The 16,733-nt window shown below is 29.1% G+C and overlaps 1 protein-coding gene across 1 annotated transcript in view; it reads left to right on the top strand.

The window, feature by feature from the left end:
* The first annotated feature begins 1,014 nt into the window (after window positions 1-1,014).
* LOC113367180 (flocculation protein FLO11-like) overlaps window positions 1,015-16,733 on the top strand; it is an 85,545-nt gene continuing 69,826 nt past the window's right edge. Inside the window, exons 1-2 of the mRNA XM_026608810.1 lie at window positions 1,015-1,122; window positions 1,552-1,571. Of these exons, the coding sequence (XP_026464595.1) occupies window positions 1,015-1,122; window positions 1,552-1,571 (128 nt within the window). The remainder of the gene's footprint in view (window positions 1,123-1,551; window positions 1,572-16,733) is intronic.

Below are 16,733 nucleotides of genomic sequence, written 5' to 3'. Positions count from 1 at the left end.
TTTTGCAGCCGCCGAATTAAAAAAAGATTAAATAACAAAATTATTTATTCCATTAAACGTTTCGACACTTAATGTGTGTCATCATTCAGTAATCTAAAAAACATATAACATATATACAAAGTTGATGATAAATATAAATATATAAAAAGAAGGAAATTATACATACCAAACCAGGAAAAACAACAGAAAAAAATAATTATGATATAAAATTGATTGAACATTAAATTTGTATAAAATAATAAAATACTATTATATTAATAAACGAGAAATAGAAGGAGCACATATTGCCCTCCTATATTTAATGTTATTGATAGCGGTGGATTGTGGACACTGTTCAAGGTTACAAGCAGTGTAGTCATGCACGTGTAATGAAGGAGTGGGAGCGAGTTGTGAGAAACGAAAGGGGAAAGAAAAACAGAGAAGAAATATAACGAACGAAAGATTCTAAAACTGTATAGAATTACTCTTCATGAAATTAATTATGGCTTTATAACTGTCATGTAAGAGATGTGAGCATTTACGTTTGTTTACACAAGAAGTATTAAGGAATATAAGTAAAGACTCAACTATCTTTCTAAGGTCACAATTTTTTTCAATGTAAAGGATGGAAGAATTTGACATGTTAAAAGTGTGATTCAGGTTTATCATATGTTCTGAAAGCATCGTTTTGAATTTATTTAGGTTTCTAGAATTATATATATGTTGATTAACCCTCTTGTATATATAAAGAAAAATCCCATTATATATAAAGAAAGTTCCCAATATATATATACAAGAGGGTTAATCAACATATATATAATTCTAGATACCCAAACCTACCACAAACCCCGATTTCGTAGGGATTATTATAATAATTATATCTTTTTAAATTATTTGGTGATTGGTATTTGCAATCAGGTAGACAGATAATTAGGTAAATAAGTGAATAGATACATACGTAGACAGATGAACAGGTAGACAAATAAATTGGTAGATAGGTAAACTGGTGAACAAATGAATTCGAGGATATATAAAATGGTAGACAAGACAACTGGTAGAGAAACGAATATGTGGACAGATAAACAAGTTGATAGGATAATTGGTGGACATGTAGAACAGAATGACAAGTACGATGGTGAACAGGTAAATTGGTTGACAGGTAAAGTGGTGGATTCATAAACAGGTTGAAAGATAAATTGGTAGTCACGTAAATTATTGAATAGGTGAATCGGTGGACAGTTAAACCAGTGAACAGATAAACTGGTGGACAAGTAAATAGGTAAACATGTAAACAGGTAAATAGATAAATACATAGACAAATTAACAGGGAGACAGATAAATTGGTAGATATGTAAACTGGGGAAACAGGTAAATTGGAAAACACGTAAAATGGTAGAGAGGACAACTGGTAGATAGATGAATATGTAGTAGATAAACAGGTTAAGAGGTCAATTGGTAGACATATAAAACGGGTTGGCAGGTAAATTGGTTCAATGGTAAATTGGTTGACAGGTCAATTGATAGATAGGTAACATGATAGATTGATAAATTGGTTGATATGTAATTTGATAGACAGACAAATTGATAGACAGGTAAATTATTAAATACGTGAAATGGTAGACTGCTAGATTGGTGGATAGTTAAATTGGTAGACTGATAAATTTGTGGACTGTTAAATTGGTTGACAGGTAAATTGGTACAAAGGTAGACAGATGGTCATATAGACAGGTAGACTGGAAAAACCGGAAAATTGGTAGACTAGATGTAGCTTATATGCATTTTTGTTAATAAATTAGTTATATTATAAATTTAAATGAAATTATATCATTATTCAAAAATATATAATGAAATATAACAAAATAGTAATTAATCTTGAATCATAATTATTGATTGAATATAAGTCTTGAGTTAACTGAATATGATAATATAATACGCCTTAAAAAGAAATTCATCGATTTACTAACTTTCAGAAGAAGAATTTTGTTTTCTCCAGAAAAACTGGAACTCGATCTTCCAAATCATCTGTATCGTTTGGCACCAAAATTGAATAAAGTATGCATATATGTATATGTATATGTGTATGTGCGCCAAAATTTGACTTGTCGTATTTATTTTATCAAAAATAACTATAGTAATAAATTTTATAAATTTGATAAAACACCTGATCCCTTTGATAAAACACAATAAAGACAACCATGAAACCATATTTTCTAGAAACCATGAAACAAATTAGAATTAGCAAAGAAATATAAGAATTTTTCTCCACGTGTTCGACAATAAATGCTCCACCGATTATGAAAATAAACTGGTTGAAAGATATGATTTGGGAATCGTGCTAATCAGTATTTCGTACAGATCGGCCGGGCCGTTTTTTATCCATGATTTTAACGAAACTTTGGCTTGTAATAGAAATCTGAAATATAATAGGTTTGCAAAAAGTGGTTTGATTATAAAAATTGGAAATCGCTTTTTGAAAATGTACCGAGTATGTAGTTTTATGATTGATTATTGATCATTTACACACATTGGTAAGATTATGCAACTTATTGTTTTGTGGCACAATGTCATTTACATTTAGTTAATAAAGTAATTAGTTATTGAAAGAATGTAAATATGTAATTGTGTTTCACCATAAAGAAATTAGGATACATTAATACTTAATTATTATTGTCAATATGGTTGTTATATAGCGATTTTGTTGTTAATTATAATCTATTTCTGAACCATCGCTTAAACAATAATTATTTTCACTCTTCAAAATTATGATGTATTTTATTCGTATTATTACACTTACTTTATTAAGCTCTAGATCTCGAAAAACTTTGCGATTGCTAGAGTGGTGTTTGTGGTCATGATTAGAATTCATGCCAATCACATTCTCGCCGCAAACCGAACTGAATGGTGTATTATTTGATGTTGGTGCCAATGACGGAGGTGTTGCCTGGTACAGACGCATTATCATCTGCACCTCGGATTCTAATGTGTCGAGACGATTAGAGAGATTCTATAAATTTGAGAGAAAACACCAAATATGAATCAAAAGAAATATATTGATAAATGGCCAGTGTTTGAACCAGTGATGTGAAAATACAATAGGCTAAGCATATTATAGTAGCCATTAATTATTATTTAAGCTATATTAAACAAATATTATAGTAGCGATTAATTATTATTTAAGTTATATTAAACAAATCAAGACACATGTTTTTAAATTTATACACTAGAAATAGAATATACGAACAAATAACATCATTGTAATTATAGACTCTAAACAAGTTATGCTATTTTCTCCCCAAATAAGTTCAAGTTTTTTTAGTTTGCGCATTAAAACATAAATTTGATGTTTTTAGTTCATTAGTTTTTTATATTGTCGAGTTCTGCAAATTCGAAGCTTTCCTAATTAATTATGAAGTTCTCGTGGGGATAAAGTATGAACAATAAAAAAAGTAAATAAAAAAGTAAATTAAGTTGAAAGAAACAATTTTACAATTGATAAATTGAATATATAGTTATCCCAAATCTTCTATTGCATATTTCTGACAAAATACCAGATCAAGATTATATACAGTGTCATCTCCGTAAAAAATTGTACCAATGAAATAACGTAGCTATTATTTTGTAAAATCTCTTTAAAATTAAAAATAAAATATTGATCCTGTTTGCCCTCAAATAAAACATAAATTTGGCCGGCGCCCTACTTAAATATTTTACGCAAGATTTAGTTTTTATATTAACTTATAGCTCATATAATTAATTTTGTCATTAATTATATGACCATTCTCAAAACAGTTTATACAGTTTCTTTAAAGATTTATAAGACACATGTCATGAAATCTAATTCAATATCAAAATATCATTCCTGTTTTTACTGTTCTTTTTTTTTGTTCAAAATATTGAATTGTATCTAATTTTAATGTAAAATAAATTTAAGCTTCAATAAGAGCTGTTAGCGGTTTTATGCTATTTTTATGCAAGATCAAAGATAATTAAAGAAATTCTAGTTTGTGAAAAGCAAAATCCAGAATTTTAATATGAATATTCCGAGTGTCTGGAACATAGTTTCGTCATTTGTTTATGTTCTTTCATCAAATTACACGGACATTAACTAACTCTAAAATGTTAATATAAGAAATACATACCATTTTGATTCACATGATAAGAACAACAATTTAACACAAGACGAATAATTAATTGAAAGAGCTAGTGAAACTTTTTTGCGCATTTTAAATGTTAAATGTTCTGTGCATTATCACAATAAATTTTAAAATCGATTGACAGAATTGTGATGAAATAAATCCTTATGTCAGATATTCAAGTTTCAATTGTTTTCTAATCGCATAATCAATAATAATACACGATGATTGTAATTGCACCTTGCAATATTATCGAACATCGAAATATATATTAACATCGAAATTCAACTTTTATAAAAACAAATTTAAATCTCTGTAACCACTTTCATTTCATTAACTTTCTGAAGATTTTTACATTTTTGCTTACAAATACAATTTGATAAACGTTTTTTTATGTTTTATGTTTTTATGAATCGTTAGACACTAAAATTAAAAATTGTAAAAAGTAATGTGATTTTTATTTATATAAACCAAATAACGATCTTCTGGCGAAGATACACTATATTTTTTTAAGTCATACTAGCTGCCACGGCAAACGTTGTTTTGCTAAGTAAGGTATATTCAAAATAATTTCTACAGAATCAAAAATATTAATACTTGAAGTGTATAAGGTGTGTTGTTTGAATGATATATACAATGAGGTATTATAAAAACAGTAAACCCCATTAGTTGGTTTATATTTTGTCAATACAATCAAACTGGAAATTTTACACACTTTCTATACAAAACATGGTATAATACAATCTAAGTCTTTTTTGGTCTTTCGACTTATTGATTACGTTTCAAGTTTTTCAGATTTTTTTTGGATTCGGAATTTTGTGAATAATTGTAAATAATACTACTGAACTTATACAAAATTCTCAAATTTCTGCGAGAAGAGTTAGAAAATGAATTAAGTATTTCTTCTTTGACCTGCTTTTTGAAAAGTTTCAAGTAACATTCGATGAATTAAAGTAAATTTAATAAAAAGTTAATATGTAGATTTCGAATAAACAATTATCTGACTACGTTCAGTGCAACTGCCAGTTACCTCAACATTGTTTAGAAATGAGCTTTTTGATGTCTTTCAAAAATTTGTTATCTGGACCTTTTTAACCTATAGGCGGGGTAACTTGGAACGGCTAGGTGGCAAACAGGTTTAAAGTCTTATTTTAATTTTAAAGGTATTTTACAAAATAATTACATTTTTAACTAATGCTTAAAAACTGCCAACGAAATAAAATACTTCCATTATGGATTTTCAAAGATTACCGTTTATCTCTCGATAGCAAAGTCATAAGAATTAAGGTTACAGCTGGTTATACATCTTTTCCTTCTACTTTCAAATATTGTTGTTAAACAATGCTTAACTTTATAAAGCTTATAAAAAAATTTGAAATTTCTGCGAGGAGAGATAGAAAATGAATTTAGTATTTCTTCTTTGACCTCCTTTTTGAGAAGTTTCAAGTAACATTCGATGAATTGAAGAATATTTTTATAAAAACTAAATATGTAGAGCAGGTCCAATTTGACTTTGAGCAAATATTAATGATATTATATAAATCAAACCAATTATATCACAACAAATAACACATTTCAAACGAACAATTATCTGACTACGTTCAGTAAAACTGTCAGCTACTTCATCATTGTAGAAAGGTGCTTTTTTGCTGTTTTTAAAATATTTGTTATCTAGACTTTTTTACCCTATAGGCGGAGTAACTTGTAACGGCCAGGTCGCAAACAGATTTAATGTCTTATTTTAATTTTAAAGGTATTTTACAAAACAATAACATTTTAACTAATGCTAAAAAACTACCAACGGACGAAAATACTTTTATTATGGATTTTCAAAGATTACTGGTTATCTCCCGATAGCAAAGTCATAAGAATCAAGGTTATATCTGGGTATACATCTTTTTCCCTCTTCTTTGAAATCTTGTTGTTAAACAATGCTTAACTTTACTGATTTTTAATACTGATTTATGACCCGGACCTTCATATATTACTATCTATTCTTCGATAAATTCTAGGAAATTACAACTGGGAAAATGTTATTCGACAAAATCTCCGTTTGATCGATACCAAATTTAGGTTCTGAATTTAAATAACATAAATAAAAAATAATATAACCTAGAAAATGTTTTATAAATACCAATGAGTATATAATTATACAAATGAGATCTTTTAGAACACCGTATTTGAGAAAAATATGCCAAAAAGTGCATTTTCATATTAACATTTTAAAAAAGTTGATATTTTGAGTTTCTAGTAACACTTGCGGCCCGTTTAATAACGTTTTTGTGTATAAATAAAACCACGAACAATACTACTTACTACAATTCGATCATAATTAAATAATATTCACGTAAAACATCCTATTAAACGTAATTGAGCATCATCTGTCAAAAAGTTTGATATTTCACATATTAGCCACCGTCCATTGTTTTATTTGAATTACGCTTTTACAAAAATTTTTAAATTAAAAATGTAAAGTTTTTACGCGATTTTGAAATAATATCTCACCTTTTCGACCACCCCTGGATTGGCACAAATTTTTCAAGACTAAGACTGGCCAAATCGGTTTAGCCGTTTTCGAGTTTTACCGAACCATTTGATCGAGATCTCTATTTTTATATATAAGAAGATATATATGAAATAAAGTCCTGAGAAGAGTATATATATATATATATATATATATATATATATATATATAATAAATATATATAGTCCTGAGAAAAGTGGGCGAAGAAAGGACTCTACTGAGCACAATTCTGAGAAGAAAAGAAAACTGGATCAGATCTTTTCTGCAAAAAGAGTACCTCATACACGACGTCATAGAGGGTAAAAAAGAAGGAATAAAAAGAAAAGGAAGAAGAAAAATGCAGACGATTGACGACTTACGAGAGGAGAAAAAACACAGGAAACTAAAAGCCGAAGCACAGGATCAAGAAGCATGGAAGTAAAAATTTGGAAAGTAAAATTTATGAAAAAAAGGAAGAGTAAATAGTGGAAATGGGAATAATAGATGAAGGGTAAGGAAATCATTTATTAATGGTAGCTCTCAAACCATGGACCTGCCTTCGGCCGGACTACCATTTGTTAATATTATTATTATTATATATATAGACACCAACTCTTATACTAACCCTTATTTTGGAAAAAAATATTATATTGATTAAATTATTTATCATCTCTATTTTAACAGTGAACGTTTTTGTATGAATTTCGACTGAGATTTTTCAAATCTAATAAAAAAGCTTAAATTTGTATTGCGGGTTTTATTTTTAATTTTATTACGGGTTGATCACCTCTAATCTTTTCATTTTGAAGACAAAGTCTTTAGTTTTTTTATTTGACACATTTAATTAGTTAATATAAATATAAAAATTAATATAGATATAAGGTTGAGCTCGTTAATATAAATATAGGGTTGAGCTCGACTAAAAGGCTCGCGGATGAAAAGGTCCACTTTATTTTCGTTATTTTATTGTTGATATGCATTATTAATCTGATCTTAGATTCTACAAATGTTTCATATAACCTCTATCTAAGAGATTAAATCAATAGTTATTCCAACTCTGCTATTGAATATTTGGTATAATCTTTGTAAAAGGGTGATATTGCAGTTTGTATTTGGCATTGGATAAATATTGTAGCTTTTAGTTTGAAAAACCCCTCACAATTAAAACTGAGACATTGGGTGTGTTTGTCCTATACGGGGTATAGAGGACAGATGGAATTTTTTAAAAATATAGTAAATAAACAGATTTCTATATTTAGGTAACAGTAACAATTGGGAATAGGATATTTGTTGTTCGGATTTTACATTTTAATTACTGCTATTATGTTTATAAGCCTATATTTAACTTCCCGTAGGATAAGTTATTGTAATGGGCCGAAAATCGGAATTGAAATTTTTTACATTTCTCGACGTTTTGAAGGTTTCTGAACGTTTTGGCATACCTCAGAAAAAATGGATGTGTGTGTGTGTGTGTGTGTGTGTATGTATGTATGTATGGATACAAATTTCCAGTCACGTTTTAGGGCGCACGGATCAACCGATTTGAATGGTTCAAAAAACATTCGATTCCTATTGACAGGGAAAAGAGCTGATTAGTTTTTGGCAAAGGCAGGTCCAGCCGTTTCGGAGATACGGAGCAAAGAGTGCAGAAAATAAAAATCGATTTAAAGAACGGAGTATCCGATTTGAATGATCTAAAAAACATTCAATCAGTAATGATTGGGAGAAGTGTTTATTAGTTTTTGGCAAAGGCAGGCCCAGCCATTTCGAAGATACGGAGCTAAATATGTAGAAAATGGCAGTTTTTGAGAGAACTAAGCGTCCGATTTAAATGATTCAAAGAACTTTCTGCTTGTCTTAACAAAATAATTGATTTTGAAAAAAAAAATTTCATTTTTTTTTTTTTTTTTTTTTAGTTTTTTGTATATCGAAAATAGTTCAGATTTTATTTTTAATTCTGACTATAGTTCTAATATACTTTACAAATAATTTCAACTCTGCAATTCAGTTTATATAATTCTTATAAATATTAGACAATGTTACAATATTTATAATAATCTATTTCCGGGAAGTTCCAGCAATTTGCCTTAAGGCACGATGCCATAATTGCCTCAAGACAGAATTCCACTTACAGCTAGTTTATATTGGGATGCTGAATTGGATATTTTTTTCAAAGTTGCATTTAATAAAGCTCAAAACAAATACGAGCGCTATTTTTTATCTTGATAACAAGATGTAACAGAATCGCATTTTTACCGGAATTTTTATTACACAGCAACGCGTGATCGGGTACCGCTATAGTTATCATATAAAATACAAAGATGAATATATGACACTTATTGCATTCATGTATACTAGTTCACAATATAATCAGGAGTATTAAGTTTAAATATTATTATAAAAAGAAGATAAAGACTTTATATTATTTCAGATAATAGGTATAGAAAATTTATTCAGACCTATTTGTAAAAATTAATAGAATCCATTTGATATAGGGGAGCTAGGAGCAATCCGTAAAAAGGGTAACTAGTAACAGGTATAATTTAATAGGGTCTTCAATAGGATATCTCTTCGAGGATAAATATTATTTTGTCTCGATTGGACATGTAAATTGCGATGCATAATGTTGTCATAGTTACTGTCCCGCAGGGCGACGCAATAAGCAGAACTATGCAGGTCCGTCATTTTTGATAGATAATAAAGCAAAAATCTATTAGTTAACATTTTATAGATCTTATTTTATCTCAAATTTATCAAATTTTGATGTATATAATGCGAACGTGTAGCAATTTTTGTGATTGCTAAATTTTATAAATAGTTATTTTAGTTAATGTAAAATATCATACCCAGGGTTAGTTGAATCAAAACCTAATGGCTAGTTGGAGCTAACTACAAGAATTAAATACAGATTATTTGTATTATTAACTTCCCGAAGAAGAAGTTTATGTTTTCATCAAAAATTCCAATTCGTTAAGTTTATGTTTTCTCGACATTTCAAGCCATTGTGAATCGAATGAGACCAAATTTGGAAAAAGTATGTGTGTATGTGTATGTTTTTTTTTTGTATAGCGAAGGAAATGCTTTTATGCAAACCAGACTGGTGTTCTGTCTGGATATGTCGGACTCAATACCGCCCTGGCATAACACCGACTAAAACCTCCGCTTTGCCCTTGCCTTTGGTTCCCACGGAAACCGCCGTTAGGCATTACTTCGTGGGGGGAGGGTCTAGAATGTTATAATTCTTCACTTAATTTTATACTCATCTTTTAAATGGGCAAAGTTCCATTCGTCCTTTCTCTTCCTTTCTCTTTCAATTTTCCGCGACGATCAGCCAAGCCGTTTCTTTATAAATAGCTGAAAAGTGAAAAAATTTTCGTCCAAGTTTTAGCCCGCAGTTCTGAATCGATTTTGAAAATTCGAAAACCGTTGGAAAGATATTGGTTGAGCATTGTGCTGATGAGTTTTTGGTAGAGATCGGCCGGACCGTTTTCTTGTAATAAATTTTGAATCTTTTTTTATGGTAGATACCATAGTCTCATAGATCATACTAAAATATTACAGCCCCACGACAAAACGTTTAATTTTGATTTTAATCGCCTGAACCGACTTCAAAAATTTAAAAGCTAATCGATGTATTTCGGTGTGGATTATCTTTTCTCAGTTTTGTGCAGCGATCGGCTAAGCCGTTCCTTTGTAATTTGGAAAAAAGTGTTAAACTTTTCGTCCACATTTAAGCTTATACTACCGAATCGATTTAAAAAAAAATCAAAAACTGTTCGAAAGATATTAGTTGGGAATGACAGTGATTAGTTTTAGGTGAAAATCTACCGTGCCGTTTTCTTGTTGAAAAAAAAAAAGCCCATTTTTATGGAACTTTTTTGGCGATATATATCATAGTCTTAAAGAACTTACGGCAAAATATTACGGCCTTACGACAAGTAGTTTAATTTTAAAAAATCATCAAAGTTTCAGAAAATGAGTAGTTCTTTTGATTGAATTAAAATTAGACGATTTACTTGGTATAACGATAGAGTACTTGGTCTTAATGAACTTAATAAACAATTAAAGTCCTACAAAAAACTAGCTCAATTATAAAAATTATTGATTTTTGAAAATTTGCTTTTAAGAAACACTCCGACCGAAAACGGGTTGACGTGTTCGATTTTCAAATATGTGTAAAAAATCCACTACGAATACTTTTAACCACTCATAAATTAATTTATTTTTTATTGATTAAGTCGATTATTTACACATATCGGGAAGTTCATGTAACTTACCGGCAAGATACCAAGACCAACTAGTTTTTTTTTTTTTTTTGTTAGTATAAAATCAAGAATACTTAATAGATTAAAATAAACTATCTAACTTTACTATGAATATCGAGACACAAAAGGCATATTCATAGTTTGCAATAATGTGATATCAGTAGAAACAATTAACCGTTTAAAAACTCTGCAGATTAGTAAATTATTGTCCTGCTCATTGCTTAATCTACTTATTTAGTTTGCGAAAGACTAAATTAATTAATGGGCATTATTGACGAAAAAATAGAGCTGATTTAGTTGAAACGGAACCTTTAAAAAATATATACAAACTATAATAGAAAAAAATAGAAAATGGGGAGTCGGTGCATAGGAAATAGATTATTTATTCCGAGAAAAAAAAATGGAAGCGGGCGCTGAGAGGCCCAGGACCGACCCTGATTAAAGGAGACATATATTTCGTTTGTATTTTGCGTTGATGTATAAGAAGAATTTCGAAACAAGTAAATTTTTTCAAGAATGGGTATAGAATCAGTTATCAGAGGCATTATTAAATGAAACTAGTTGGTTTGGTATTTAGCCTTGAGGCAAGTTACATGAACTTCCCGATATGTGTAAATAATTGACTTAATCAAAAAAAATGTGTAAATAATATACTTCATCAATCCTACTTTAAAAAACGATAATAATTTTAGTAAAGTTGGACGAATTTTTAAAATTAAACTACTTGTCGTAATGCCGTAATATTACAATAAGTTCTATAAGACCATGATGTATATCGCCAAAAAAAAGTTCCATGAAAATCGGCTTAAATTTTTTTTTCAACAGTTCATTACAAGAAAACGGCTCGGTAGATTTTCACCTAAAATTAATCAGTACCATTCGCAACTAATATCTTTCGAACAGTTTTTGATTTTTTAAAATCGGTTCGGTAGGATGAGCTTAAATATGGACGAAAAGTTTAACACTTTTTTTTTAAATTGCAAAGAAACGGCTTGGCAGATCGTCGCACAAAACTGACAAACGATAGTCCTCACCGAAATACATCAAATGACTTTTAAATTTCTGAAATCGGTTCAGGCGCTTTTGAGAAAACGTCGATCAAAAGTCTAATTTTGACAAATGTCAAAAAAACTATACCAATTTTTGCAAATTTTGACGAATTTTTAAAGCTAAACGAGTTGTCGTAGGGCCGTAATATTTTAGTATGACCTAGAAAACTATGGTATCTACCGTCAAAAAAAAAATCCTAAAAATCGTCGAAATTTTTTTTTTTAAAACGTTATTACAAGAAAACGGCTCGGCCGATCTTTACCAAAAACTAATCAGCACGATTCCCAACCAATATCTATCGAATGGTTTTTGAATTTTCAGAATCGATTTAGAATTGCGGGCTAAAACGTGGGCGAAAAATTTTTCACTTTTCTGCAATTTACAACGAAACGGCCCGGCCGATCGCCGTACAAAACTCAGAGACGATAGTGCTCATCGAGATACATCGAATGGCTTTTAAATTTTTAAAATCGGTCCAGTCATTTTTGAGAAAACGTCGATTTACGGCAAAAAATCTGTTCACATACACACACACACACACATACACACACACACACATACTTTTTCCAAATTTGGTCTCATTCGATTCAGAATGGCTTGAAACGTCGAGAAAACATAAAATTAGCGAATCGGATTTTTTGATGAAAACATAAACTTCTCCTTCGGGAAGTTAATAACTAGTTCCAAACACAGTGTAAGTTGTAACACCGCACTTCATTTAGGTATTGATTGATTGTAAAATAATGAACAACAGTTATGTAATTATTTTTACTTAATTTGATAGAGAAATAATTACAGCAACTATACTTCTTTATTTCGTAGAAATATAATCAGTGGATGTCAAGTATATTAATTAAAAATTAACTGTTACAACAATCTTCTAGCTGCCCTGCTTATTGTCGCCAATTTAAAAAAATAATAATACTTACTCTTAAAACCATTAATATTGATCAATACTTAAGCTTTTCAATACTTGGTAGATATCTGCATTCAGCAACATTCAACAAATTACAAACTATTAACTTTCCGTTTGTTTTCGCGAAAAAATCCGGTTTGCTAATTTTATATTTTCTCGACGTTTCAAGTCATTCTGAATCAAATAACACCAAATCTGAATAATATATATATATATATATATATATATATATGTGTGTGTGTGTGTGTGTGTACATATATATGTCGTCGACGTTTTCTCGAAAACAGCTAAACCAATTTATAAAAATAGCCATTCGGTTTATTTCGATAAGGACTATAGTTTGTCATCGCGCAATTTCTAACAATATCTTTCAAACACATTATGAATTTTTAAACCGATTCAAGATTGTGGTCTAAAACGTGGCGACGTTTACGTGTCATAATTTTTTGTTTCTGTGGATTTTTTAACGCTCGGTTGAAATTCTGTGAAACTATTTATATACAAATTTTAATATTTTTATTGATGTTAGTAATCTAAAAATTGTTTAAAAAACAGGAAACTCCAGCAATTTACCTTAAGGAGTAATTCAATCACCTACCACTATTTAATGTTATATTCACATAACAATGTTTTTTTCTAGAGCATCTTAAAATGTGCTGTGAGGACTTTGTGGCATAGTGTTAGCGCCAAGGACGTGCAACCACAAGGTTTCGAATTCGAACTCAGCGTACAAAATCATTTGCAATTTGTTATTATGCAGTAGTGATATCAATTTTTACTTTAAAATAAAGATTTAAATAAGTTTCCAAGTAAAATGTCCCTTCTGAATATTGCTGCAAATAAAGATCACTAAATACAAATATGAAATATGCGTACAAAATGTAATCATGACTAGAATAAGGTTTCATACTAACGAACAAACCAATTAATATATATATATTTATAAAATAGACAGACCGTAATTAATAAGAAAATAAACTAAAATGAAATTGCTTTGACGTCATACTTAGTCTTCACAAAGTGAAACTTGACTGGGTCGATTTAATGATATAAAAGAGATTGCTTTCAAAGACAGAATACCTACCTACTAAGCTGCGAATCATATATATTAATAAAAATAGGAAGGGTTTGATCAAACAATTTTCACATCAATTAGATAATAATAATAAGCACTATTAAACGATATACGAGTAGGAGGGCTATAAGTTTATTGTAACAGAGGTAAATAGTAACAGGCATTTTTCAATAGAATCTTGAACGATGTTAAAATATTTCTTTGTCTAGATTTGACATGTGAACCGCCTTGCGTCATGTTATCATAGCTACTGTCCCGCAGGCCGGCGCGCTAAACAGAAGTGTGCAGATGCGTCATTTTTGTCATAAAATTTGGGTTTTCGTTATTATTATCGATTTATTTTAGTCCTCGTAAGATAAGTTATAGTAATCGCAAAAAAATCGAAAATGAAAATTTATATATATCTTTACAGTTCAATGTAGAGTTTGTCGGTTTTCAAAAACCGTTTTTTTGGCGCAAATTATGGAATTCGAAAACCGGTTTTTTAGTGAAAAAAGCCGGTTTTCACTGTATAAATGGAATATGACAAATTTAGCCAAATATGAAAGATAGATGAAAGCGTTTTGATATCTTATCATTCTGCAATGGTTCCCAGAAAGGTTTTGTATATATTAATTTAGATTTTTATACCAGTATTTATATTAATTTAAATCAGTGTGACTTCTTCCTGAAGAAGTAACTTCCTCTACTCAAACTTAACAAAAATTTTAGGCCCTACAAGCCACAAATAAAAGAACAAAAAACTTAGAATTATTATATAAGGCTTTAAACACAATTAAGCATAATTTGGTCGCAAGTATGAGAGTATTTTCTATTTCAGGAAATTTTGTGAGTGAACAAAGGACACATCTATGTAGCAATTCGATAGACGTTCTTTTGTAAATCATATTTTATTAAACAAAAAAACATTAGAATGTTTAAAATTAATTAATTAAAATTGCTCGGAACAGTCAATACCCGAGATTAGCTTAATTGTTTTTAAAACTAAAATTGATATTACCAAATATGCATCAACGTCTATCTAATTTTTTTTTTTGTAATCTAATGAATTTTTTTTATTTAAAAATGTATTATTTTTATTTATTCGAAAATTTTCCTTTCACTATCATAAAAATATTTTCATTCTTATATGTGAAAATGATGCATGAATAACGAATAATTATTCTCAAAGTTATTTAATCAAGATAAACTATTAATCTTTAGTTCTACTAATTAAAATTAAAATAATTTTGTTTACTATCTATAAAATTAAACAACAAATAAATTCGGTCAAATACTGCTTTAAATTACACTAAAATTGCGGATAAATTACAAAGTATTCGAGCAAAAATGTGTTTTCTATATAAAATTCGAAAACCGGTTAAAACCGTTTTTTTAGTAAAATTGAAATTCGAAAACCGGTTTTCTGAAATGTCGGTTTTTGTATAAACTCTAGTTCAAAGGTTTCTGAATCTTTTGGCACACCTTAGAAAAAATGTGTGCAAATTTTCGTCGGCGATTCTGGGAACACGGATCAACTAATTTGAATAATTAAGAAAACATTCGATTTCTATTGATGAGAAGACGCGCTAATTAGTTATTGGCATAGGCAGGTCTAGCCGTTTCGAAGATACGGCGCAAAAAGTGCCAAAAACGGTAACTCAGTTTGAGAGAACGAAACGTCTGATTTTAATAACTCAAAAAACATTTTACTTGTATTGACAAAATGAACAACTGGTAATTTTTGTAAAGGCAGGTCCAGCGTCTCCGGAGATCCAATAGAAAAAGGGAAAAAAATAATTCCATTTGACGGTCAAAAATGAACATTTAGGCATATGTACATCGTATTATCAGATATTTTATAAAGGTTATAATAAAAGTAATATGGGTTTAGACAACTACGCGGCGCTTACGCGTTTTGATATTCCGACTCCAAATCAGCTATGCAGCGCGATTGCTTAAAAAAAGGTTCAAAATTTTCAAAATGAATCAAAATATAAAAAAATCAAATTTTTCAAAAAATCAAATTTTTTCAAAAATTTCAAAATTTCTTTCAAAAATGTATATAATCCAAATTTTTAGACAAAGCCAAACAAAAGATATTTTAGGGCTTCTGTAAACAACTTACATATTTATAAATGATTAATATAACCACAGTGTTCATTATTAATGGTATACTCTAATAATAATAATAATAATATTTGTGACTTCATTAACTTTAATTGTGAGTGAAAAAATATGTTTACTCTATTTTGCGCTGCTTCAGATAACCCAAAAGCAAGAAGAATAAATAAAAAATGCCAGTAAATAAAAATTAACTGAGTTTCAAAGTTTGACTCATGTTATATAAAAAAATATAAGGCAAGTAAAGCGTATTTGCAATCTTTAAAAATAGAGTAGTATAATACTTTTAAATTAAGCTTGAGTTCTTATTATATTAGATAGAGATGAGTTTGATTATTCCAAAAGAATGTCGAATTAGAAAACTAGAGCATTAATTTTAATAGTTGGTAAGGTGGATATCTACTTTGTTATAACGTCAATAATTTGTTCTACTGACTTAGAAAATGTTTTTAAAATCAAAGTTGGATTTATTATTTTTGTGTAAAAATCGAATAATTAATTTCTTTGTAACGTCATAAAAACGCGGGGTAATGGTATTTTTAGATTTAAATATGACATTTAAAATATTAATTTGTGTTTAAAATATTAATAAGCCAATTGGACCGTTAGTTAAAACCGGTTTACATAAAGAAAAAACATTATTAATAATAAAATTAAAAAAATATCCTAACTTGTTATTGTTTTACTATAAAGTTATATAGATTTCAAT

This window comes from Ctenocephalides felis, unplaced genomic scaffold (genome assembly GCF_003426905.1).
Source record: "Ctenocephalides felis isolate EL2017-DRISC unplaced genomic scaffold, ASM342690v1 CF-g0.4_SCAFFOLD_01170, whole genome shotgun sequence".
Lineage (NCBI taxonomy): Eukaryota > Metazoa > Arthropoda > Insecta > Siphonaptera > Pulicidae > Ctenocephalides > Ctenocephalides felis.
The sequence above is the reverse complement of the archived record's forward strand: the minus strand, read 5'-3'. Positions and strand labels throughout refer to the sequence as shown.